Raw genomic sequence first — 26,632 nt, forward strand, 5'->3', positions numbered from 1 at the left:
CAACATTTTTGTGGAATAAGAAATACCAGAAGCAAAGCGTGACTTGATAGGGAAAATATTTATAACTATTTAACAGGCAAAGGATTGCCGTCTTTTATGTGTGTAGCTCCTACTGATGAATGAGGAGGCAAGGACGCAGTTTGGACTGAGGGTTTGGTCACATGAGACAAAGTGCAAGAGATAGGAAAGTATGTGAAGCTGTGGGAGACGTCTTGCTCAGCCCCTTGTGTCCTTGGGGAATGGAGACCAAAGTGACCACACCACCCCTCTGGAGGGCTCGTGGTACCTCCGTGGGCACTGCTGGTGGCAGCAGTTTGGGAACCCCACGTCTGCAGAGAGCAGCATGTGTCTGTAGGTTTGTCCCGGAGGAGCTTGGCTTGTGTAGAACGCAGCCTCATTGTGAAGCTGACGAGGGGGCCTGTCGATTAGGGGACGGGAAAGTTACTGTGTGCCACCCCACGAAGAACCAGGCCCGGGGTGTGTGTGACCACATCCCTGCCTCGGAGTGGGTGGAAAAGGGGTGAATGGATACCCACACGTTTTGGCGTCTTTGCGTCCATGCCTTACCTGTGTGGATCGAAAAGATAAATACAGCAGAAAAAAATGAGGTACCTGTGTTGCTTTGATACAGAAGGAATTCCAAAACATGTTGCAGTCACAAGAAAGTTTCATTCACGAAGTTGTGTTTGGTGTTCTGCCAGGCAGCAGGCAGAAGCATGCTTTACTTGTCTGAGGAAAAACCTTACTTTTTTTGTGGAACAAGAAATTTTGTGGAATAAGAAATTACGTGTTCAGGCCCATTTGTGCGAAACCTTGGCCGGGGGGAGTGTGAGAAGCACTAGTATGATGGCCCTGGGGGCTGCCCTGGACCTTGGGTGGGGTCGAGGGTGGGTTTTGCATTCTGTTATCATTTTGTGGCCTCTGGAAATCCTTTTACTGTGCGTGTTTTGTGACTTTTTTAAACATTTTTTTGAAACTTTTATTTTTGAGAGAGACACGGAGCGTGAGCGGGGGAGGGGCAGAGAGAGAGGGAGACACAGAATCCGAAGCAGGCTCCGGGGTTCCGAGCTGTCGGCACAGAGCCGGACGCGTGGCTTGAACCCACAAACCGTGAGATCATGACCCGAGCCGAAGTTGGACGCTTAAAAGGTTAAGCCTCCCAGGCGCCCTTGTTTTATTACTTTTTAATTGAATTCTGCTCCACGTAAAATGCACCGAGTGCACCGATCTTAGACGTACAGCTGATGGTCTCTTACATGCTGGGGGAGCTGCCTTCTGATCAGTACAGAAATAGAGCGAAGGGGCAGCCCGCCTGGGGTGGGGCTCTCGAGCAGGGAGTGGGCCCCGGGCCCCGGGCACGTTGTGGACATGGCACTTGTGTTTGCCCCACCCCGCCTGCACGCATGCGTCTCCGGCGCTGACCGCCTGGGTGTCTGGTAATGTATTTTTATGGAGTCCCCTCCACTGAAGGGTCTCATCGGTTGTATTTTCTTTCTGGCTCATTGTGTGGCTGACCAGACGGACGGCGAGTCTGAAGAGGAGCAGGAATCAGCCGGCACCGGGGAGGAGGACGAGGATGGAGACGAGTCCGATCTGGTAACCCCAGCCCTGCGCTCTCATCTGTGTGTGGTGGCAGAGTAAAGCAAGAAGCTTTGTAGTCCGGCCGTCGTTGGGAGTGTGTGCTCGGAATCAGGGCCTGTGACTCAGGCCCCAGACCTTGGCGAGGAGCGTGAGAATGACCGCTGAGCAGAGAGCCAAAGGCTCGGCACGGGCACTCATGGGACAGTCCGGACCAGGCGGCCATCCGGGCGGAGGTCGGGGCTCTGGTGCGAGGGGTGGTGGGACGGGGAGGAGCGGACAGCGAGGACGGCGGCCATGATTCTGCCCGGTGACCAGTGTGAGGGGGAAGGAAGGATCTGAGGTGTCTGAGGTGGAGCGGCAGAACCTTTTGTGGGCTGGGTGTCACATGCAGGTGAGGGGCCAGAGGGCGGGGCCGCTGGGTCTGTGGGAATGGAGGAGCAAGGGCTTGGAAATGGGGGAGAGCACGAGCCCTAGGATGGGGCCTGGGAAGCACCCAGCAGGTACACATTAGGCAGAGAAGGAGGAGTTGATGTGAGACTGGGGAGGGTCACGTGAGCTGAGAAATGCTTTCAAGAGAGAGAGACCGTGGCCACTGGCGTCAGTGTGTCACGAGAAGAGGACCTGGGAGGGATGATTGGGTTTGGTGATAAGCCTTCGTTTCTCTGGAATGGCGGGTTGAAAGCAACAGCGAGCTTGGGGGTAGTGCTTGCGGAAGTTGGGTCTGAAGTTTGGCAGGAAGGGGGGGCGGGGGTGAGGCAGAGGGGATGGAGCACAGGCTGCATCGGGCTGCTTGTGATGTGGCAGAGGGGTCCTGTGTGTGCTGGCCCGCCGTGGTCAGAGCCAGGCATCGGGCACCGGGTGGCCGGAAGGGCCCGCATGCTCCTCCGTCTTTGGAACGGTCTTTTCCAGCCCCTCTGTGTGTCCGTAGTGAGCAGGAATGTGAGGTCCTCGCATTAGACCGGTGACAGGTGGCAGTTCTGTGGGTTTGTTTCTAATTCGTGGTCATTAGATGCCTTTCTGCATCCAGACTTTAGAAATAGGTAGTCATAAAAATCTTAAAATATTACGAATTAATTATGACTTCTTTCCTTGTCCTCCATGTAGATAATTAACGTGGACATAGATTCTGAAGCAAATTGAGGCCTTGAGTGTTTCTTTTCTCATAAGCAGAATGAATGGATGCATAAAGGAAAAGTGGATTTGCTCACTGAGAGGTTATTTATTCAGTTCCTGAGTAGAACCTCCTCATTCTTTTTTGTGCCAAATTCGAATAAGATTTATAAATTCCATTTAAATGTTCTTGGTCTTCCTTTTTTTTTTTTTTGGTCTGTAAAATAACAACTTAGAGTGATTTAGGGGAAAACATGAGTTTTTTTTTTTTTTCAACGTTTATTTATTTTTGGGACAGAGAGAGACAGAGCATGAATGGGGGAGGGGCAGAGAGAGAGGGAGGCACAGAATCGGAAACAGGCTCCAGGCTCTGAGCCATCAGCCCAGAGCCTGACGCGGGGCTCGAACTCACGGACTGCGAGATCGTGACCTGGCTGAAGTCGGACGCTTAACCGACTGCGCCACCCAGGCGCCCCATAAACATGAGTATTTTTAAGAATGAGATCAGAAAAATGTCTGGAAGTGAAATTAATCTTCCAGTTGAAGAATCACGATATAGTAGGTATTCTAGTTTGCAGGAAAACAAAACTTCTGGTACCTTTTGCTTTCAGGAGCTCTCATGCTTTGCTTTTTCTATTCCTGCCCCTTTGGTTCTCAGAGTTCTGAATCCAGTATCAAGAAGAAGTTTCTCAAGAGGAAAGGGAAGCCTGACAGCCCCTGGATCAAGCCTGCTAGGAAACGGAGGCGGAGAAATAAAAAGAAGCAAAGCAGTATCCTGGGTAAACGTGGTGTCCACACTTGCAGACACTCTGGGTGGCAGTGGGGCCACAGGAAGCTGGCCTGGGGTGGGGGTGGGGCTTCTACATAGGATTTCATTAGAAAAAGGGCTCCTCTGTTTTAAGGGGGAGAATATCTGGACCTTGTTACAGGCACTCAGGTGATCCTCAGGTGGCTTCCTTCTGGCAAACCTCCCCTGATGCTGGTTCCGTTGTTGAATGTTGAGCTGATGGGGGTCATTCATCTCCTTCCCTGTGTGTCCCACAATCTGTGGCTTGTGAACATTGTTATGGTTACTGTGTCTACCCTCGGTGTCAGGTGCAGGCAGTGTCAGCCCGGGTCCACACAGTGGCTTTTGACCCTTTGGTCACATTCCCCTGTTCTGGAAATAATTTTGTTAAAAGAGGATCAGGGAACGAAATGACCCTGAAATCCAGAAGGTGAGCAGGCCTAGTGGGCCAAAGGTCACTTCTTACAGCTTTGTTGCACAAGATTTGTTGCTTGTGATAGAGTGTATGTAATTCATGTGTAAGGTGGTGACTTTTCACGCACGTGTATGACCCTGAGACCTCCAGTACAGGCCCCGAAGTGAATGCCTTGCTGTCACTTGGTGGCCTTTCCCTCTTCCCAGCCAGCCCTTCCTGTCCCTAGGCTCTCTCCTCCGTGCTCTGTATGCAGATTGGTTAGCACTGTCTAGGGCTCTATTTGAGTGGATCATTGGGTAGGTACCCTTTCCCCAGTGGCTTCTTTGTGCATTACCTTTGAGTCCTCCACGTTGTAGTACCGGTAGAAAGTTGGCCATGGTGTGGCTGTCCTGTGGTTTATCCTTCACCTGTTGATGGACATTTGGGCTCTTTCCCGTTTTTGCTTCTTCCAGATAAAACTGCTACGAACATTTGTATATGATCTTCATTAAACAGATGCCTTCATTTATCTTGGGTAAATATTTAGGAGTGGAATGCCTAAGTTATATGCTGTATGTCTAATTTTTTAGGTAAATACCGGACGGTTTTCAGTAAGAAACCTGAATACTGCTCTCTTTTACGTTCCCACAGCAGCATGAGAGCTCCACCCCTCCGTGTCCTTGCCACCCTTGTCATGGCCCGGCCTCTTCAGTCCCGGCGCTGCTGGGGCTCTGCGGGCCTCCCTGCGCCTTCACTTTGTATTTAGCCAGTGAGTAGTGAGGTGGCTCACTGTGGCCCTGTGTACCTTCCTTTGTCAAGGTTTCTCTCCTTCCCTCATTTAAAAATCAGATTGTACACCTTCTCATTGACTTGCAAGAGTTCTTTCAGTTTTCAGGTACAAATCTTTTGTTATATACATGTTTTGCAAATACATACGCCTAGTAAAAGTTTAAAAAATTTTGTTGAGGTCTAATTTATCAATTATTTTCTTTTAAAATGCTTTTTAGGATCTCTGAAATCTTTCACTAAGTCAGATCACAAGGATTTTGTCCTGTATTTTCTTCTTGAAGTTGTGAGCTAGTGCTGTGTATGGTGTGCAGCAGGGCCACTCTCGTTTTGCGTGGGGATGCCCAGTTCTGCATCATTGCTTAAATTGACAGCTTTCTGTGTCGCCCTGTGAACCTTTGTCGACAGTTGCCGTAGGGGCTGTTTCATTTGCTTGCTTATGTTTACACCAGCACCCAGAGCCGAGGGGCTTGTGCTGTTCGTCTCCAGCCCCCCGGTGCACACGTCGGTTTGTTGAGTGGGTGGCAGGGAGGCAGAACTGTCCCCCCAGAGCAGAGGAGAGCTGTGTGTGGCGCCCACGAGCCTCCCATGAGCTCCGTCTCCTTCACTCACGTTTCCTCTTCTCTTTGCTGCGGGTGACCAGCCCATGTGGCTTTTATGCAGGCGAACAGAAGCGTTGCTAGACCCCAAGACTTGGATATGATGCGTAAGAAGCATGCTTCAATGTTTATTCACACAGGAATTTGAATTGTACTTCTTTCTGCAAAGTGTTTAAGATTGCACAGACTACTCATGTTCTTCAGATTGGTGGTGATGATTTCTCACCGTGGTTGGCTTCTTCCTGTCTGTCGGTGAGCCAAGGTACAGAGTGTGGCACGCATTCAAAGGCCTCAGATGCCACACTGCTCTGAGTTATGGCTCACTTACTTGTGATCACTGACATATCATCGGTTACTAATGTTCGGAAGCTTGGTGTGAAATACGGACACCTGCCGTTTGCTGGCTTTAGATATTACCCTGTGTAGGTGCGTGCTATTCACAGGCCTCCCTGGTGAAGTCCGCTCACAATGGCAAGGACCCACGCGGGCGCTCTGGGGATGTGTGGACAGGCTGGCTCGAGGGCACAGGAAGCCTGAGTCTAGTTAGCCCTCATTTCACAGGCTCCTCAATTGCATTCAGATTGTTTGCCCTGTGGTATGTGATACCCTTCATAAACCACCGTGTCTGACAGGTGGACGTGTCCCTGTAGTCCTGTGTCCTTTCCCTGTGAATCCTGAACTCAGATGTCTGTGGGGTTGGGCAGGTTTTCCAGGAACATTGCACACGGCGTGGGGTGGCTTCTCGGCTACTTTTTTTTTTTTTTTTTTAAATGTACATCCAAGTTAGTTAGCATATAGTGCAACAGTGATTTCAGGGATAGGTTCCTTAATACCCTTACCCATTTAGCCCATCCCCCCTCCCAGAACCCCTCCAGTAACCCTCTGTTTGTTTTCCATATCTAAAAGTCTCTTCTGTTTTGTCCCTCTCCCTGTTTTTATATTATTTTTGCTTCCCTTCCCTTATGTTCATCTCTTCTGTGTCTTAAAGTCCTCATATGAGTGAAGTCATATGATATTTGTCTGTCTCTGATTGGCTAATTTCGCTTAGCATAATAACCTCTAGTTCCATCCACATAGTTGCAAATGGCAAGATTTCATTCTTTGTGATTGCCAGGTACTGCTCCATTGTGTATATATATGCCACATCTTCTTTATCCATTCATCCATTGATGGACATTTGGGCTCTTTCCCCACTTTGGCTGTTGTCAGTAGTTCAGCTACTTTTTATTAGCTGGTCTTTCACACCTGCAAATCAGATTTTTGTGCTTTATTTTTGAAGCTTTTTTTTTTTTTTTAAAGTTTTTTATCTTAGAGAGACTGCAAGCAAGGGAGGGGCAGAGGGAGAGAGAGAATCCCAAGCAGACTCCACGCTCAGCACAGAGCCCAACACGGGGCTCGATCCCACAACCCTGGGATCATGACCTGAGCCGAAATGAAGAGTTGGATGCTCAACCGACTGAGCCACCCAGGCACCCCTGTTTTTTTTTTTTTAAGTAGTATTTACAGAACATTTATTTACTATGTTTTTATCTGTTTCCTTGATTACTTGATCAGTTTTTACCTAACTTGATGTAATTCCAGAGAAAGATGTTTTCACATGTCAGTTCCTCATTTTTCTTGATACAGCTCCCCCTCCTCCCATGAACAGTCTGTGGACATGGGGAATTAGCAGAAGGATGCACAGGAAAGAAAATAATAATGAGGCTTCAGTGGCCTGGGCAGTGGTTGGGTTTGAGTTTGTTGTCTTGAATGGGTTAATCAGCATTCTCCGTGGTCTCTGCGGGAGAGGCGTGGCCCCGGTGCAGTGTTTCACGAGTCCGTTTTGAATGCAGGTTCTGAAGCATATACGTCATCTTCAGGAAGCACAGAGCAGACGGCACCAGGAGACAGCACGGGGTACATGGAAGTTTCTCTGGACTCCCTGGATCTCCGTGTCAAGGGAACGCTGCCCTCACATGCAGAAGGTGAACGTCGGTGCCATGACCAGACCAGGCACCATCTTGCTTTTGCTGGGGGTGGCCTTGTATTAACGTGACGACCCCTGGTGGGTAGTAACGGAATGTTTGATTAATTGCATCCCTAAAAGGTGGCTGAGTGGACCCTCAGGGGCGTGTTTGCCTGGTCACCCGCAGCACTAGAGTGACACATCTCACACAAGATCAGGTTGTTGGTGGTCATGGCTTCCATTTCCCTCTGTCAGCCAGACACGTTCTTACGTAGAGCTCCTGATGGAAAGGTGTCTTCCTGCCCTGCTGACTCAGGAAATGTACGGGTGCTAAAACTGTCAATAGTGTGGCTTTGTCATCTTCTCTGACTCTGATTGTGATTGGTGCCCAGGTCCGTTGTGTGCTGAAACAAAGGGTACACCTAGTGCTGGTTTGGGCTGTGAGGGTGTGGGCGCAGCTGCGGCCCCCTGCTGCTCTGGAGTTCTCCCGCCAGCCGGCCCTGGTTGTGCAGGGCTTTCTCCCCACCGCTGCCTCCTCTTCTTGAACCATTTCAAAGTCTTTCATCAGTGAAAAGTAACTAATCGCTGACTATTTTGGAAAATCTCTTTACAATGTGAAATCCCCAAGTTATTTACACCCCATGTGGACCGTGAAGCTGTGGGTCATGTGCTGCTGTTGGGGTTTAACCCGTCAGTCTTCTGAGGACAGATAACTAGCTTTTTAGGGTTTTGAATGCCAGAAGAATTTTGATCACCTCTTTAGTGTGGGAAATCACACCTTTAGCCAAAAACGCAAGTTGTAGACTTGTCCATCAGAGAAACCATCTTTCTTCTTGCACCAAATGGAGCAGAAAGCATCTCTGTAATATCATAAAGTTGTCAGCATAGTCACCTTGTGCTTTCTTTCCACATGAAGGATCCTTTTTCTAAACCTGATTCTAAGTTTGTTTCAGGAAGTTAGATTTGGCTATAAGCTGGAAATAGTATTTCCTTTAATCAGACTGCTCCTCTGCTGTGGCCCAGTGGGGAGGCAGGTGAAGAGCACAGTGGAAATTCCTGTCGCTCACTCGTGGAGTGACCTGGGCTTGTCCCGGTGGGGAGGTTGTGTGTTCGTGTGCTTATGTTCTGTTTCTGGTAAAAGTAAGGGCCAAACTGGTGGGAGCCAAGCTGGAGAAGTAGGAGAGGACAGTGGAGGGTTCCTGAGATTCCATGACATTTTGTCAGTTGACTTTCTAAACTTGATAGGATTGGTAACTTCTCACTAATAAGTCAGTGATTGCTCAAAAGTCATACTTTTAGTTGAGAGAATCAGCACATGGAAGACACAAGGTGCATTTGCATGTGTACATTTATTTCAGAGCCTGAGTTTTGGACACTCGAGGGAGGCAGTTGTGGAGCCTGAGGCTGGACTGGAGGGACTGAGTGCCTCAGGCTCCCTGGAGGCCTGGGGTCAGGGGGCGTGCTCTGTGACAGGTGCAGAGGGAGGGCAGGTGATGGTTCTGGGTCATGGGTCCAGATGGCCCAGGCCTGAGCGTGGAGAGTATTTCCCATCAGAATTCACTGCCTGCATGTCTCTCTAGGCATCTTTGCTGCCCTTTCTGCTGAGTTGAGGTTGAGTGACATTGTGGTCCCAGCAGGTGATGGGAGGGGAAGCCAGACGTGGGTGATGGGATTTTGGGGGGAGCCAGAGCTCAGTGGGAGTGGGTACCCTGGTGGGGTTCTCTTGAGCCATTCACCTGGTACCCCTGGTGGCTCCCACTGCTGGAGACAGGAGCACGTCCCACATTCAGGAGGCATCTGAACCACTGCTGTCTTGTCCATGTGTATGGGAAACTAAATCCGAAGGCCTGGTCTTCACCCCACCGTCGGCCTTCTCAGCCATGCTGGCTGGGCCCCTGCACCGCCTGTGTCTTCCTCATTTGAAAATCTAGTTGCCGAGCAGAGTCTCCGCCAGGGCTCTCCCAGTTTTAAACTTGTAGCGGTTCTAACGTTAGTTCCAGTTCGCCGTTTGCCTGTGTCCTCTCCTCACAAACGACAGGTGTCATGGTCTTGGAGTGTAGGTGACCCAGACACTTGGCCAGTGGTGGAAGACCTGCATCCTGACTCTCCTGGTAAGGGCCAGCCTTGGATTACACGCAGGGGTAGTGAGGCAGGGAGGGCATGTCCTCCAACCCCATGTGGGAGGCCATTTATCTTCTTTGGCTGTCTCACAAGAAGAGAACTCGAAATGTGTCTTCCTGTGGAAGCAGCCAGACCTTGTAGCCGGGTTGGAGTGAGGGGTCTGCCTGCACCCCACCCCCGAGGCCGGCCTGGCTCTGGCTGCGCTCAGATGTGGGCTGCGGCCCCCCTCCCCACCCCAGCACTGCTCATCTAGTGTCTTCCCCGTGAATTGGGGATGAGAAGTGCCACCCTCATCAGTACTCTCACCACTGGCCCAGACTCCCTCAGCTCTTCCCTCCTCGGTCCGATAAGTGTCCTACATGGAAAAGAAACCCTCCCAAATGGAATTGAATGTTTGTTTCTGTGGCAGCAATTCTAAAACCAAGTGAGGAAAACAAGGTCTCCACACGTATGCTTTTTTGTGTGAAAACCAAAAGATTTAGGAGTAGCTGAGGAAGGTATAGTGTTTCTCTGAACTTAGGTCCTGGTTCTCTGAACTAGGTCCATGAGAACATGGATTAGCAAGGAATCCTTAGGGGCCTGGCAGGTGCTATGCTGGTGGGGCAGGTTCCCGCCCTGCCCCGCCAGCAGTGGGCGCTCCACCCGCGGGTGGGCCTTCCTGCTATGGGGTGCTGCTCGTGCTGGCAAGTAATTGGTGTTGTTTTATTTCCTTCCACGTGAGGTTTCTGCAAAGACTATGTAATTGTTCACTTTCTAGACTGCGTCTTGAGGTGGGGACTTTGTGCCACTGAGTATAGTGGACGCCCGTCTGGGAATGCACTGTGTTATTAGTGACGCTCATGTGTGTCTGTGTGACTTTAGGGCTGGCCAATGGTCCTGACTTGGTGGAGACGGACGGCCTTCAGGAAGTGCCCCTCTGCAGCTGCCGAATGGAAACCCCGAAAAGCCGAGAGATCACTACTCTGGCCAACAACCAGTGTATGGCTACGGAAAGCGTGGACCACGAAGTAAGCAAGCAAGCTCACTTCCGCTGCAGTGACAGGACTAAGGCAGGACCCCAGAAGCACAGTAGAATTGGTGGGATGCAGGCTTGCCATACCTCTGCAGCTTCTGGCTGGACCCTTGGGCACAGGAGAGCATCCCTCATCTAACCTACTAAGGTTGTTTGGCACCCCAGACACACTCTATACTCGATGGACAGAACAGATAACCACGTGGTCTTTTTTGTTGTTTTTCCTCATTCTTCATAGTGGGGAGTTGGTACCCTGATGGTCCCAGGGGCTTGGTTGTTTCTCCCTCCCTCTCCTTTCTTTTAGTATCTTAGGGACTCTTGGTCTTTTCTGTATTCCATGTGTTGTAAACCTTGTTGTTGTAGAGTGAAGCATAGATCCAGAAAATGATATAAGACAGATGTTTGGCCCAATGAGTGTGTCCAGGGCGAGCACTCTGGTAGCTTGCCACCAAGGTTCGGGCTCGCCCTGGGCCCAAGTGACCCCCAGCCTGCCCTCCACAGTGCTCACCTTGCCTGCATGTTCCGAATAGTCTCATTCTGCCCGGCGTGAACTTGGGAGACATTGTTGGCCTTTTGCCTTTTAATTTATCTATAATCCCCCTTATTTTCTTTTCCTACCAACTTACCTGTGGAACAATCCCGGGCCACATGGCTGCCTCGACTGGACTCTGTGCCTCCCACTCACAGTGCTGTCCGCTGGCCCTGTGTCCTCCCTGCTCACCTGCAGCTTGCCACAGAGACAGACCAGACCGGGACAAGACGTACAGAACGTCTGGTTGTCTCTTTTTCTGATGGTAGCGGCTGCTTACTCTTGATGTGTGTATTTATTAATTCCTCAGAGGTTTCAGCACGGCCATGGTCTGTCTGTCCTGTGTTGTTCATTTGTCAGTTAGGGTAGTGGTGTAGAGGGGCCTATCTTCCCATCTGTTCCATCCCCCAGCAGACATCTCCTAGAGGATCGCAGGGTCGTGAGAGCCTTTCTCTGTTTCTTCCCACTCTTCACATCATAAATTCGGTCTTGGTCATCTGAGGTTGACCAGTTCTTTCTTTTATAATATTGTTAATGAATGTATGTATTTAAACACATTCGACGGGTTTTAATTCTATGTGTTATAATTATCCTTGAAGCTCAGATTGCCCCATCTTTGGCATGGGTGTGTGGGACCTCTCTGTGCTGAACTCTTTTGTGGAGTTGGAAGGTCAAGACTATTTTCATAATGATAATAAAAAGCTATGTGTCTTTTCACTGATCTTTTTCACAAAGTATATGCTGGCATTTTATGCATTGAGAATCTCTGTTTAACTCCTGGAATTCATAATTTCCATAGTGTTACAGAGTCATCCGAAGTGCAACATGGTGTATTTTAACGTAACAGTACTGAAACCGTGTGGACAGTGGTTTGAGAGCTCACATAGCAACAAAGCATTTATGAAACTACCCTTGTAGAGTTTGGTGTAGCTGCTCTGAGTGCAGAAGTGGATGGAGAGCCCAGCTCTCTTATTAAGCCAGGTATTCAAAGAGTTTTATAGACAATATAGAACAGCGCCGCTCTTGTCACTAAAATGTTCTTTATGTTAACGTGATAGGTTTATTGCTGTTTTTAAATAAATTAAAATTTAAAATTATTTTTAAATTTCTCCAGTGGCAAAATGTCAACAGATATACCCCACCTGGACAAAAGGTCTTTGGGGCCCTTAATAGTTTGTTTTTTTAATGCTTGCTTTTGAGAGAGAGAGTGAGTGTGCATGCGTGCGCGAGTGGGGAAAGGGCAGAGAGAGAGGGAGACACAGAATATGAAGCAGGCGCCAGGCTCCCAGCTGACAACACGGAGCCCAATGGGGGGCTTGAACCTGCAAACCATGATATCATGACCTGAGCTAAAGTCAGATACTAACCGACTAAGCTGCGCAAGCATCCCGGGACCCTTAATAGTTTTTAATGGTGCATGAACACAAAGAACCCTGAAACCAAAGATTATGAGAAGCACTGGCTTTATCTCTTTCATCCTCTCGTCCCCGACCTGTTCCCTGATGTCCTTGTGCCTTGGGCAGGCAGGAGTTCTGGTGGTGGGCTTTGAGAGTTTCTGGAAGCTGCAGCATACTGGCCCCAGGTCTCAGCCTGCCCTCCCCTAGTCCTCCCTGCTTCCCAGAGACACTGCCTTGGTCTCTCTTCTCTTTCTGCCTCAACACCAGCATCACACACGTCTTGTAGCTAAACGGGGTCTGTGTCTGCTTCCAGACGTTTGCGTCTTGCAGCTGTGGTAGCTTGCTTTTGTTGTAGTAAATAAGTCTGTGACTTGTGGCTTTGCAGTCTAGTTGCTCAGTTTTATGTGGGATTCCAGGAAATTCTTAGGCCACTGCTGTTTTCCCAAAAATTGTTTTTGTCTGGGTGGTCTGCGTGTCTTTATTTAGTTGCTAGCAGTCCTTCCCAAAACAAGCTCTTTTGTCTTTTTTACTTGTCAGGCAGCTTTATGGAAGCACACTTCACATGGTAAAAGTCCCCTTTTTGTGTGTATTTCTGAATGTTGGCAAATGCATACAATCATGTGACCACTGTTGCTGTGCTGTCAGGAACCTGCTGTTCAGGTCTTCTGTGCTTTGCCGACTCTGTCCATCGGTTCTGTTGCCGAGGGACAAGTGTGGATTCTTCAGCCACAGTTGTGGGTTTCTCCTTCTGGACCCATTGGTGTGGCTTCTTGCGTGTTAAACCCTGTTGCTGCGTGCACATATGTCCCTCGGCAGTGTCCCTCTGCAGCCCCGTGGAGCACATCTGCTGAGATCTCACTTGTCTGATACTAACGTAACCACCCTGGCTTTCCTCTCATGAGTGTTTGCAGGGCACATGCCCTGTCCTTTACTTTTCACCTGTCTTTGTCTTTAAATTTAAAGTGGATTTCTTTAGTGTGTAGTAGGGTTTTACTCTTGTATATAATCAGTCTTTGTTTTTAGTTATTTATTTATTTAGAGTGCAGGAGGGGCAGAGGGAGGGGTGGGTGGGAGAGAGAGAATCCCAAGCAGCCTCTATGCTGTCGGTGCAAAGTCTGATGTGAGGCTTGAACTCAAGAACTGCGAGATTGTGACCTGAGCTGAAGAGTCGGACGCTTAACTGACTGAGCCACCCAGGTGCCCCTGACATCTTAATGGTGTTAAGATTTATGTCATCCGCTACTCATTTTTCTCTATTTTCTGCCTTTTGGATTGAATTTTTTTATGATTGCAGTTTATCCCACCATTGGCTCTGTGATGTTCGCAGTGATTGCCCTGGGTTTCCAGGCTGCATCTCTAACCTCTGCCTGATGCCACACCATTTGATGTGGTGTGAGAATCTTACAGTGACGTGGTTCCAAATCCTCCCTCCCATCTTTTGGTGTATGTTTTAATTTCATATGTGCTAAAAACCCGCAGTACATTGCTGTTATTTTTCTTTAAATAATTATCTTTCAGACTGATTAAACATAAAAGTAGTCTCTGGCTGACCTTCATTTAGCCCCTATGCAGGCAGCGCTCCTCCCTCTGTTTAGACGGTGTCCGGGACCCTGCCATTGCAGCCATCCCATGGCGCAGGTCTGCGGCGACAGTGAGTTCTCTCCCTTCTGTGTGCCTGAGAATATCTGTTTCTTGCCTTCATCTGGGGGAGATTTTCATGGGCGGAGAACTCTCAGGACCCACACATGCCGCTCCCGTGCCGTGTTCCCTGGCTCCTGACGAGAAGCTGGCCGTCTTCAGACTTCTGTTCCTTTGCTTGTGGTGTTTTTCTTTGGCTGCTCCGAGGTTATCTCTTTGTCTTTGGGCCTGGGTGGGATGGTTTTGCTCTTTTGTTTTTCTCTTTCAGTGTTTATACTCCTTTGCTTTCTCTGAGCCTCTTGGACTCTGATCTGGCACCTGCTCGTCCCAGAGCCTCCTCACCTGGCAGCCCTGTGCTTCTCGGCCAGCCTGCCCTCCTGTTTCTGGCTCTCTCATCATGCATGCTAGGTTATCTGACATGGGCTCAGCTGGTGGGTGCTCTGCTCTTTTTGCTGTTTCTATTTTAGGTTTGGGTTAATTACATTGATCTTTTTCAATTCAGTGACTTTTTCTTCCTTGTTGAGTATACATACTCATGAGCCAGTCAAATGCATTCATCTGTTTCCATATTTTGTTATTTCTAGCATCTTCATTTGACTTTCCTAACATTCCCAGTCTGCTCGTGCCGCCTGCTCTGGCTCCTGGTCCTGTGCTCAGACTCCTGAGCAGAGTCCCTCTGCCATAGCACCACTGCTGCTGTGGGCCAGATGAGTCTCTGTGCGGGTCTGTGCTGTGTGGGGTGGGTGTTTAGCAGCATCTCATCTCGTGACAACCGTAAATGTCCGTGATGTTGTCAGGTGTCTGCTTAACTGCATGTCCGTCGCAGAACTCCTGATGTGTGTTTGTGCCACCTCTTTGCTGTGGCTCTCCCGGTCTCCCTCCCCTGGGGCAGCCACTGTGACTTCTTTTAATTTTTCCTTGTGTTTTTCTCCATAATTTTACATGACTCACTTTCTGCTGTCATTCCTTGACTCTCTCCTTAGGAGACACTGCCTGCTGGTTTCTAACTAGGGAAGAGGTGCTCACCTTTTAATTAATTCTTCTTTCTCATCGCCCCACCTGCAGTCTGCGTTCTATCCTCAGTTTTGGTTAAAACGGTATTTGTGGTTTTCATAACACGATGGCAACGTTCACAACTGAGCCAGCAGTGTGCTTGGAATACATTCATTCTCCTCCTCGACATTTTATGTTTCTCAGAGTTAATAATTTTCTCGTTTTTCATTGTCTTTGTACCCATTCTAAATTCAGTCCTAGAGTGATAGAATTACACATTTCTATAGGTGTTTTCAGCATATCCAGTCTCTCTGGGTCATAGCTTTCTCATCTTGGTGGTGCATAACCTTCAGTAGCTTCTTACGAAAGGTGGCTTGGGAGATAAATATCGGAGACTCTGTATTCTGGAAATGCTTCATTTCAGGACAGAAGTCTAGGTTGGACACGGTTTCCTTTTTCTGTTGAAATCACTCCTCTTCGTTTGGGTTGTTGCTGTGCGGGGCCCATGCAGTCCTTGCTGGCGGTTAGGCCATCTCCTCTGGGCGTACCACTGTCCTGGGCTGCCGCTGGCTCCCTGTAGAAGGGACACGCGTGCCCTTCGTGCTGGAAACCTGTTGCCCTTGTTCATTGATCCTTTTCTTTTCTCTGTTTTCCCTTTATTTTAGGTCTTCTAGATGGAGCTTCCAGTTTTCTTCTATTTTCCACATTTTTGTCTTTCTGCTTTAGTTTTGCAAAATTCCCATCTGTCTTCCACCAGTTCTGTGGAAATTTCCATTTCTTCTACCTTTTCTGATTTCTGAGAGCTCACTCTTGTTCCCTGAGCATGCGTCTTCCTTCATAGTGTCCTGTTCCAATGTGAGAACGGACACAAGGTCTGTTTCTCTAGGGGCGCCGGTGAGTTTCTTGCACATTCTTTTTCTGCCCCGGCTTGTACTCCCCAGACTGCTTCTGATTTCCGTGTATTTGCTTTGGTGTCTGTGCTTTGTCTCTGCTTCCCCCACTCGGGCACATGTCGGTCGGGGAAGGAGGGTCTGGGCCTTGCTGTGGGGCGGCCTGGTCAGCTGAGCAGTCGCTGGGCAGGGCATGGGTGTCTCCTCGGAGGCTGAGGTGGGCTGCTACGGGGGTGCACCTGGTCCACATTCGGCCCGTCGTCTGTGCAGTAGCCCTTTCTCTGGTGTTTTGCTCTGGCCATCATGACTGCTTGTAGGTTCTGTGGATTCACAGTGAGGTCCCATTACTGACCCACAACATCCTTTCCATCCGGCCTGGTGTAAGTCCCATTTTTCCTCAGTACCTGGCCCAGACCCCAACTTGCCCAAGACTTTTTCCTCGTTTTGGCAAGTTAACCACCCACTCCACGGACACTGTGTGTGTGGCCAGTCATCAAGCTCACTGTTCTGTTCTGGCGGATGTGCAGAGGATGGAGCCCTGCCTGCCCTCTGCATTTCCATCCCTACGCTGGAGCCCTCAGAGTCTGCCTTGGACTCACACCTGCCAGACCCCTCCCCGAAGGCCCTGTCGCTGACCCTGGTCCTGTCTGATTGCAGCTGGGCAGGTGCACCAACAGCGTGGTCAAGCACGAGCTGATGCGCCCATCCAGCAAAGCGCCGCTCTTGGTGCTGTGTGAAGACCACCGGGGCCGGATGGTGAAGCACCAGTGCTGTCCTGGCTGCGGCTACTTCTGCACAGCGGTGAGTGCCCGGCCAGCCGTGCGAGTGCCCCGCTACACAGCCTGGCACCAGCGCTCGCTGCCTCCCTCCGCTAGCTGACAGCTGTGGCAAACGCCTCCCGAAGCTCCTGAATCTGGGGGCCCGCCTGGAGGGTCCCTCCCTGCATACGCTCCCTTTTTGCCGCCTGTGAGCCTTTGGCCTCCCAGGCACCATGGGGGCATGTGAGCCGGGCACCCTCTGCTCTCCTCCTGTTCACTTTGTCTGAACACACGGCGGCCTTTCTCCTGGACAGGGCCTGCCTCACCTTCGGCTTTGCCTTCATCTCTCGGTGGTTACGGTCTTGTTCGTTCCATACACACCTGTGCGCACTGGTGCCTACGGTGCCCGGATGAAGGTGAGGAGCCCTGTGGTTCACTTGGCCCGTGGCTGAGACACCCACTTGGGCCAGGAGCTTCTTTACAGTGGCTGCTCTTTGGATTTCACATCTGTGTGCCCTTCCTTGTCTTCAGTGTCCTTTGTTGCTTCTGCTAAGAAAAAGAGGGACACTGCTTCTCTATGTCCATTGACCCTTAGCTCCCGGCAAGAGTGCCCTGCTCTCATTGCTTCTCATGCTGCTGGAGGGTTACCTTCCTTGGTGCCAGCGAGAGTCCTTTGGAGGCCATCAGGGGTTTTCCTGAAGTGCCCCCATGGTGGTGCTGGGTAATCTCTGCAGAGCACCGTTTTCCCGATGTTCTGTTCCACGATTCTGTTCCTGGATTGTACTCCAGGGGTCCTTCTTGGGGCCTGGTCTTTCGGGGCCTCCCTCCTCTGGTTAGAACTGCTGGAGGGTGAGGGCGTGGCCCTTGGAGGTGTGGGGGGCAGTCAGGTGACCTCCCCGCCTCAGGGCTGTAGGATGCAGGTCTCCCACTTACATAGCCAGGAACTGGGGGCCCCGACTGGCCTCTGGGCACCCCCATGCCATGTGCAGGCTCAGGAGCACTGTGTTTTACTTTTATGCGTGTTAGCCCTAATTTTAAAAAATAATTTTTCATCTTCCCATTTTTAGGGTAATTTTATGGAATGTCAGCCTGAGAGCAGCATCTCTCACCGTTTCCACAAAGACTGTGCCTCTCGAGTCAATAATGCCAGCTATTGTCCCCACTGTGGGGAGGAGATCTCCAAGGCCAAAGAGGTGACCATCGCAAAAGCGGACACAACCTCTACCGTGACACTGGCCCCTGGGCAGGACAAAAGCTCCTTGGCAGAGGGCAGGGCCGACACCACCACAGGCAGGTACGTGCCCAGCAGAGTCTTGGGCAGCTCTCCTGGAAACGTGTGTGTCTCTGAGTGCTAACTACTGTGTGTGTCTGTACACGTCTGTACCCCTGCACATCTGTGTGTGTGTCTGCGCCCTTGCGCCTGTGTGTATGCACACGTCTGCATCCGTGCCCCATATGTGCTTATACACGTTTGTGTCCCTCCGTGTGTCCATACACATCCATACATGTGTCACACATGGGTATAATATGAAATATTAGCTCCAGCTGCTGCAGTTTATTACTAAATTGTATTTTGAAGGCACTAGGTAACCAGAAAAGAATTTTTTTAAGGGAATGGTTCATTTTGGGAGTATGTAACATGACAGATATTATACTGATACAGAGAAAAGTGAAACTTTGTTGAGGGTTATTTAAAAGAGACTTGGGGACGCCTGGGTGGCTTAGTCGGTTAAGCGTCCGACTTCAGCTCAGGTCATGAACTCACGGTCCGTGAGTTCAGGCCCCGCATCGGGCTCTGCGCTGACAAGCTCGGAGCCTGGCGCCTGCTTTGGATTCTGTGTCTCCGTCTCTCTCTGACCCTCCCCTGTTCATGCTCTGTCTCAAAAATAAATAAACATTTAAAAAAAAAAAAAGACTTGTAGATGTATCAAAATGAATATTGGGAGGAGGGCAGTTTCTTCTTGTTTTTCTTTTTGCTAATGTATAAAGTTAACATACTTTGAATCAGACTTCCAGGGGAATTTTTGCCCCCTGGGGAGAGCGGTGGGGTTTGATAGATCCAACCTGAAGCTCATTCACAAAAGCAAACTTGAACATGGTCCTGGAAGCCCTGGAGAAGTTTCCCTTGCTTTGAATGTCACTTTTTTCTGGGAATTTGCCCTTGAATTGGGCTCTTTGATCCAAGGAACTAAATAGAAAGTGAGTCTGAAGTCATTTTCATGCTCAGAGAGCAGCATAGCTAGAAGGGTCTGAGTGAATCATGTTCTGTGTTTTCGTTGGTTTCCACAAGAAGCGGAGTTTTTCACGTGTCTAACATTCAGCATGTTGTCTGTTTCCTACCCTCGAAGCACTGCTGGACCATCGCTCTTGGAGGACGGCAAGCCACAGAGTACAGCCCCCCAGGCAGCCGAGGGCTTCGACCCCACAGGGCCTGCGGGGCTGGTGAAGCCGGCCCCCGGCCTTTCCCAGGGACCAGGGAAGGAGACCTTGGAAAGTGCTCTGATCGCTCTAGACTCGGAAAAGTAAGAATCAGTTTGTATTTTCAGATGGCTCAGGGCCTGACCCACTGACATCTGCACATCTGGACGCTCCTTCCTACACATTTTCTTCCCTCTGTGTCAGCCACTGGGCCATTTGCGCGCACGTCTTTAAATCCCCCACTGCTTCCAGTACTGCCGTGGCTGCACTTCCTAGGTGTCTGCATCCAGTAGGGTACCATCTGAGGGTCACAGGGCATCCCCATGGGGTCATGGGGCATTCCCAAGGAGGCCCTGGTAACATCCATCAGCTTTTTGATTGATGGTGTTCATCAGGACAATTCACATATTTTTATAATGTTTCAGGAAATTATTGCAAGCTGTTCAATATACTAAGAGCAAAAGGTGACATCCTTAAAGTCATAAGTGAGGACAGTTGTGGTGAGGCTTTTACAAATGTTTCCCCTGGATGTTGTTAACCCTTGGCATTGACCTTGGGACATTGGAGCAAATGCCACTTGACTGGTTCCTCATCTGTGAAATAAAGGGTTGAATCAAGTGGTCATTCAGGCTTACAGATCAACTCCCAGATAGCACAACCCTGTAGGAGCACGCTGAGTCTGTGACCTAGGAACCAGGCAGGTGTCCTCCCCTGGGGAAGCGTGCCTGTGCTGGAAGGGGCATGCATCTCGTTACTCTTGCTTTGAGGAAAGCTCAGGTGTTGGGACACATCACCAGGTCCCCCGTAACTTCAGCTTTGTTAGTGTCCAGCCTCGTCTGTGGCCCTGGTGCTCTGGTGACTGTCGTGTTCCCCTGCCCCACTCACCAGGCCCAGACTTTGTACTGCTGAAGGGGGCAGGCTGGGCCAGGTGTGATGTGGATGAAGAAGATAGTTGCTCATTTTTGTTGTTTTTACTGGGAGATGCCTGAGCCTGGTGAGTTTGGTGCCCTTGACCCTGGGGCATCAGCAGGTGGATGTCATCCAGGTCTTCCCATCCTGCAGCTTCCTATGCATGTGTGTGTGTGGCAGCAGGTGGGCCAGGAGCCAGGGTGGGGTCGCCTGGGGGTCACAGCTGTCCCACACTTTCCCCGCAGACCCAAGAAGCTTCGCTTCCATCCGAAGCAGCTATATTTCTCCGCCAGGCAAGGGGAGCTGCAGAAAGTGCTGCTCATGCTGGGTAAGTGGCCTGCACCTGAGCTGGGGCTGGTGCCTGTCCTGGTGGCCCCAGGAGCAGGTGGCAGTTTGCTGGTACCTCTTCTCGGGAGGAGGCTCTTACTTTGTTTCTCTTTATCTGTCTCTCATTTCTCTCATTTCAGTTTTTTTTTTTTTTTAAATGTTTACTTATTTTTGAGACAACGCGAGAGACAGAGTGCAAGCAGGGGAGGGGCAGACAGAGGGAGACACAGCATCCCAAGCAGGCTCCAGGCTCTGAGCTGTCAGCCCAGAGCCCCACGCGGGGCTCGAACTCATGAACCGTGAGATCATGACCTGAGCTGAAGTCGGACGCTTAACCGACTGAGCCACCCAGGCGCCCCTCATTTCAGTTCTTGTTCATGACATTCGTATCCTGTTATTCATAGTAGTAGAAATATTTCCTGTGAATTTCTCATCTAAAAAAAGAATTAGGCATATAATTAAATCAAGACGAGATGTAGAATCAGAAAAAGCAAGATGAGCGAGCTGGGGCCGGCTGTGCGCTGACGGCAGGAAGGCGAGTGCCAGGCCTGTGCTGGTGTAAGCCAGCTGTGGGCAGAGCAAGACCACTGACAGTGATGTCTGCACATACCTCTTAACGTTTGATGCACCTTATGGTTGATATCTTACGGTTGATGCTTCGAGACCCTTCGCAGTTCTGTCTCCGGCCAAAGAAGGGGCAGTAATTTGATTCTGAGCTCACAGCTCAAGAGTTGGTTCCTCTGGGTTCAAAAGGGATTTAAAAAAATCCCTTTACTTGACAGTCAAAAAAAGAAACTTAACAGTTTGTGCTAAAAATGTAAGTTATTTAATGTTGACCAAAGTGGGTTTTAAAAAAGTTTTTTTTAATGTTTATTTATTTTTGAAGGAGAGAGACACAGAGTGTGAGTGGGGGAGGGGCAGAGAGAGGGGGAGACACAGAATCTGAAGCAGGCTCCAGGCTCCGAGCTGTCAGCACAGAGCCCGAAGTGGGGCTCGAACTCACAAACCGCGAGATCATGACCTGAGCCGAAGTCAGGCACTCAACCGACTGAGCCTCCCAGGCGCCCCCAAGTGGGGGTTTTAATCGTTTTCTTTCTAGGCTTGATGGGGTGCTGAGGTTGCTTGGCTGCTCTTTGGTTGGTCTGTTGGCCAAGTGTCCGTGTCAGGCCTGCTGGCACTGTGTGCACCAAGCCACATGTGTCTGAGGCTGCCCAGTGGGCCTGCCGCCCTTGCGCTCAGCAGGTGCCCGGGCCCAGGGGAGGCCGAGCGCAAGAGTGCTTGAAAACACACAAGGGAGCCCCTCTGGGTTAGGAGCAGCGAGGGCAGGGATTTATAACATTAGGCGACTCCCAACCACAGACCCACCTGTTGAATTTTGTGTGAAACTGGCATACTCTCTTTTGAGTCTCGTGGTGAAATTGGAGCCTGGCTTTGCCCTTGGCTAGACACAGGATGGTATTGTGCGATGCTGGCCGTTGGTGGTTGTCTACATGTATCTTTGCCAGCCTTTATGAGCATCCTGAAGTGCTGGGAGCCAGGGGCTGCACCCGAAATAACCGGTGAAACCTGTGTGTTCACAGTGGATGGAATCGATCCCAACTTTAAGATGGAGCACCAGAACAAGCGGTCCCCGTTGCACGCTGCCGCCGAGGCCGGCCACGTGGACATCTGCCACATGCTGATCCAGGTCGGACGCACGGCTCTCCGCAGAGCCTTCCACACGCTCTGTCTTGCCTTTGTCAAGTGAAATTGCACAAGATTCATAGTTGTGAGAGCTGGGAAGTCAAACAGCACTGAATGGTCTAAACAGAAAACCAGTGTTTCTGTCCCTCCAGTCCCGGCACGCCCTGGCCCTGCTGGCAGTCTTGAAGCTGTTTCTCTGGCGTTTACCACTGGGTTTGAAAATAATGTGCTGCTGTACAGCTGTTTCTTGATTTGTTATTTTCGTTTCCATTTTGCAGCCAGTTTTTAATATTAATTACTGACTTTGGAGTGTGGGAAGGCTTGGCCCAGGCACGCGCACCTCCCTCCCCCAGTCTTCCTCATTTGGTCATGTCCCTGTGTTGCTGAGATGGGTGGGGAGATCTTGTGTTGGGTGGTCACGCCAGTACTTTCAGAGCTGGCCACGTCACGTCCGAGAGCGGTAATCGTTTTGTGTTTCTGTTGTCTCTCGGCCTCCTGCTGATTCATTCCTAACCCTGTCAACAGACTGCACCTTGTCTCCATGTCACCGGGAAGCCCGTTGCGTGCTCCCATGCTTTCTTTCTCTGGGACACCCCCTTTCTGACCCTGTATTGGTTCCCTGTCTCCTGGAGACCACATTTTCAGTCTGATCCTTTATCTCCGGAAGCTTCAGGAAATTTTCTTTAACCCACTGGTCTGAAATTTCACTGTGATGCAGCAGTCTTTTGACTCCTTTGGGGCATTTAGTACGTCATACGTTCCTGTCCCTTGTTCTGGGGTTTCTGGGTGCTGTCTTCCCGTCTGCATGCCCAGTGGTGCCCCCTGCAGCCCCTGTTTACACGTTAGGCCTTATGGACTAATTCTCTGGTCTTCCTTTCCTGCCATGCACCATTCCTTCATTTTCGCTTCCACTTGCTGGCAGTGTTCTCCACCTCACCCTCCAGCTCCTCTGGGGAGTTTTAATCTGTACAGGCCCATCTTGAGATCTTTCTTGCACCCTGTGAGTTCCTTTTTTGTACCTCTGTTCTTCCCTTGTTTCTTTGAAGATATTATGAGAATTTTGAAGTTTTATGCTGCTCTGTTCATTTGGTCTTTATTTTTGAAAGGTTTTCCTCAAATGCCCGATTCCTGTTTGCTTATATCTAATGTGATAACATGCTGGTGGGGGATCCCTGCCTTGTCACTGTCGGGTGCCCCACAGACGCTGCCGTCTCAGGAGGAACACACGTATAGGTTGTCTCCTGAGCATGTATGTCTCTGTGGGAGCCGGAGGTGCTGGCGGCCAGGGCACCTGGGATGTTCGCTGGTGGTTCTGGCCGGAGCTGATGGAAGTGACAGCCATGGGCGGGGCAGGACACTACTGCGTTGGTGTTTGCACTTGTATCTTACAGTAGATACACCTGTTGGGGTAGATTCCTAATGCCTGAAAATGTTCTTGCAGACCCTTCCCAGCTTCGTGGCTTGCCAAAGAGCCTCTGTTTTTTTTGTATCTTTTTAAGTAGCGTGTTGGTAGATTTGTTAAAAACTCAGTGTGATGATCTTGGTATTTTATTTTATTTTATTTTATTTTATTTTATTTTATTTTATTTTATTTTATTTTATTTTATTATTATTTACTATTTTTTTAAATTTACATCCAAGTTAGTTAGCATATAGTGCAATAATGATTTCAGGAGTAGAATCCAGTGGTTCGTCCCCTATGTATAACACCCAGTGCTCATTGCAACAAGTGTCCTTAATGCCCCTTGCTCATTTAGCCCACCCCCTACCCACAACCCCTCCAGCAACCCTCAGTTTGTTCTTTGTATTTTATTTAAGAGTCTCTTATGTTTTGCCCCCCCTTTTATATTATTTTTGCTTCCCTTCCCATATGTTCATCTTCCACATATGAGTGAAGTCATATAATATTTCTCTTTCTCTAATTTTCGCTTAGCATAATACCCTCTAGTTCCATCCGTGTAGTTGCAAGTGGCAAGATTTCATTCTTTTTGGTTACTGAGTAATCCTCCATTGTATATATATATACACCATATTTTCTTATTCCATTCACCTGTTGATGGACATGTGGGCTCTTTCCATACTTTGGTTGTTGTTGATAGTGCTGCTATAAACATATAAAGATGAGGGTGCATGTGCCCCTTCGAAACAGCACACCTGTATCCCTTGGGTAAATACCTAGTCGTGCAATTGCTGGGTCTTAGGGTAGTTCTATTTTTAGTTTTTTGAGGAACCTCCATACTGTTTTCCAGAATGGCTGCACCAGTTTGCATTCCCACCCGCAGTGCAAAAGGGTTCCTCTTTCTCTGCGTCCTCGCCAACATCTGTTGTTGCCTGAGTTGTTAATGTGAGCCATTCTGACAGGTGTGAGGTGGTACCTCGTTGTGGTTTTGATTTTTATTTCCCTGATGATGAGCGATGTTGAGCATCTTTTTCATGTGTCTGTTAGTCACCTGGATGTCTTCTTTGGAAAAATGTCTGTTCTTTTTCTCATTTTTTTACTGGATTGTTTGGTTTTCAGGTGTTAAGTTTGGTAAGTTTTTTTATAGATTTTGGATACTAATCGTTTATCTGATATGTCATTTGCAAATATCTTCTCCCATTCCATTGGTTGCCTTTTAGTTTTGCTGATTGTTTTCTTTGCTGTGCAAAAGCATTTTATTTTGATGAGGCCCCAATAGTTCCCTTTTTGCTTTTGTTTCCCTTGTCTCTGGAGATGTGTTGAGTAAGAAGTTGCTGTGGCTGAGGTCGAAGAGGCTTTTGCCTGCTTTCTCCTCGAGGATTTTGATGGCTTCCTGTCTTATGTTTAGGTCTTTCATCCATTTTGAGTTTATTTTTGTGTCTGGTGTAAGAAAGTGGTTCAGGTTCATTTTTATGCGTTTTGGTGTCCAGTTTTCCGAGCACCACTTGCTGAGGAGACTGTCTTTATTCCTGCTTCGTCCAAGATTAGTTGGCCATACATTTGTGGGTCCATTTCTGGGTTCTCTGTTCTGTTCCATTGATCTGAGTGTCTTTTGTTGTGCCAGTACCATACTGTCTTGATGATTACAGCTTTGTGATACGTCTCGAAGTCCAGGATTGTGATGCCTCCAGCTTCGGTTTTCTTTTTCAGGATTGCTTTGGCTAATTTGGGGTCTTTTCTGGTTCCGTACAAATTTTAGGATTATTTGTTCTAGCTCTGTGAAGAATGCTGGTGTTATTTTGATAGGGATTGCACCGAATATGTAGATTGCTTTGGGTAGTATCGACACTTTAACAATACTTGGTCTTCTAATCTAGGAGCATGGAATATTTTTCCATTGTTCTGTGTCTTTATTCTTCCATAAGCTTTCTATAGCATTTAGCGTATAGACTTTTCACCTCTTTGGTTGAGTTTATTCCTACGTATTTTATAGTTTTTGATGCAGTTGTAAATGGGATTGATTCCTTAATTTCCCTTTTGCTATTTCTTTATTGGTGTATAGAAATGCAGCTGATTTCTGTGCATTGATTTTATATCCTGTGGCTTTGCTGAATTCATGGATCAGTTTTAGTGTTTTTTTGTTTTTTTTTTTTGTGGAATCTTTTGGGTTTTCCATATACAATATTGTGTCATCTGTGAAGAGTGAAAGTTTGACCTCCTCCTTGCTGATTTGGATGCTTTTTATTTCTTTGTGTTACCTGATTGCTGAGGGTAGGACTTCCAACACTGTGTTGAATAACAATGGTGAGAGTCTTGGTATTTTAATAGGAACTTTTGGTCTAGCTAATACTTACTGTAATTTCTGGCATGCATTCATTCATTCATTCATTCATTTAATTTTAAACATTTATTTATTTTTTCTTTATTGAGAGAGAGAGAGAGAGAGAGAGAGCGAGCGAGTGAGCCAGGGAGGGGCAGAGAGAGAATCCCAAGTAGTGAATCCCTCTGTGCTGACAGCCTGACTTGGAGCTCGAATTCACAAACCGTGAGATCATGACCTTAGCTGAAATCAGGAGTTGGATGCTTAGCTGACTGAGCCACCCAGGCACCCTCAAATATTTCTTTCTAAATTTCCTTTGTTGCTGTCTTTTGGGTTGATATTTGTTTTAGTTTTCTCATTTCCTTTCTCTTCACTCAGTTGGAGGCTACATACTCCTCTCTGTCGCCTCCAGAGGTCGCTCTGTGATCTGGTGTGCAAGTGTTGTGTCCTTGGTCTTGAGACAGGCGAGAAGAGGGAGCTGCAGGTGCCGGGGAGCGAGGGAGGGAAGGTGCGCTGGCCTGCTGAGCTCCGGCGGGGAGGCCTGTGGAGGCCTCGGGTGCAAGTTCAAGAGAAGCCTGGTAGGACTTGGAGACAGCCGAGGCGGCCTCCCAAAGTGGTCACAAGGGTTGGTTCTTGGCAGTGACAGTGGTAAGTAGCTAATCTGACAGAGGGCAAGCCTGTTGGAGAGAGGTCAAGGGCAGCTGGCATGGCTATCGAGGCAGTGACTTCGGATGCTGGTGCTCTGAGGGAGGGGGCTGGGAGTCAGTACTCCAACCGGATGTCCTCTCATCCTTGTCCTATGGAGTCACAGAGGGTGTGGCTTATGCTTCTCTGAGGGTGGCCTGGAGGCCCAGTACAGTGTGGGACTGTTGTAGGACAGGGATGAAGCAGGAGGTGGGGGCAGGTCACCCCAATGGGCCTGTTTGCTGCATGAGGTTGAGTGAGGGGGCCACCCAGGCTTCTCCTCACTCTCGGAGACTGGTATGGAGGGCTTCTTGGGAGACGTTACCCTGGATTTGGAATTCTAGGTTGCTGG

The 26,632-nt window shown here is 49.1% G+C and overlaps 1 protein-coding gene across 8 annotated transcripts in view; it reads left to right on the forward strand.

Moving 5' to 3' along the window:
* The window catches only part of EHMT1 (euchromatic histone lysine methyltransferase 1), a 154,034-nt gene that overhangs the window by 95,622 nt on the left and 31,780 nt on the right, over window positions 1–26,632 (forward strand). For 5 of the 8 annotated variants that reach the window (XM_043565738.1, XM_043565739.1, XM_043565740.1 and 2 more), the window contains 9 exons: window positions 1,519–1,596; window positions 3,350–3,470; window positions 7,090–7,221; window positions 10,185–10,330; window positions 16,440–16,583; window positions 17,608–17,834; window positions 18,889–19,062; window positions 20,113–20,195; window positions 21,775–21,881. In XM_043565738.1, the coding sequence (XP_043421673.1) occupies window positions 1,519–1,596; window positions 3,350–3,470; window positions 7,090–7,221; window positions 10,185–10,330; window positions 16,440–16,583; window positions 17,608–17,834; window positions 18,889–19,062; window positions 20,113–20,195; window positions 21,775–21,881 (1,212 nt within the window). The remainder of the gene's footprint in view (window positions 1–1,518; window positions 1,597–3,349; window positions 3,471–7,089; window positions 7,222–10,184; window positions 10,331–16,439; window positions 16,584–17,607; window positions 17,835–18,888; window positions 19,063–20,112; window positions 20,196–21,774; window positions 21,882–26,632) is intronic. The other 3 variants (XM_043565743.1, XM_043565744.1, XM_043565745.1) reach the window with 1 other exon arrangement.

This window comes from Prionailurus bengalensis, chromosome D4 (assembly GCF_016509475.1).
Source record: "Prionailurus bengalensis isolate Pbe53 chromosome D4, Fcat_Pben_1.1_paternal_pri, whole genome shotgun sequence".
Taxonomy (NCBI): domain Eukaryota; kingdom Metazoa; phylum Chordata; class Mammalia; order Carnivora; family Felidae; genus Prionailurus; species Prionailurus bengalensis.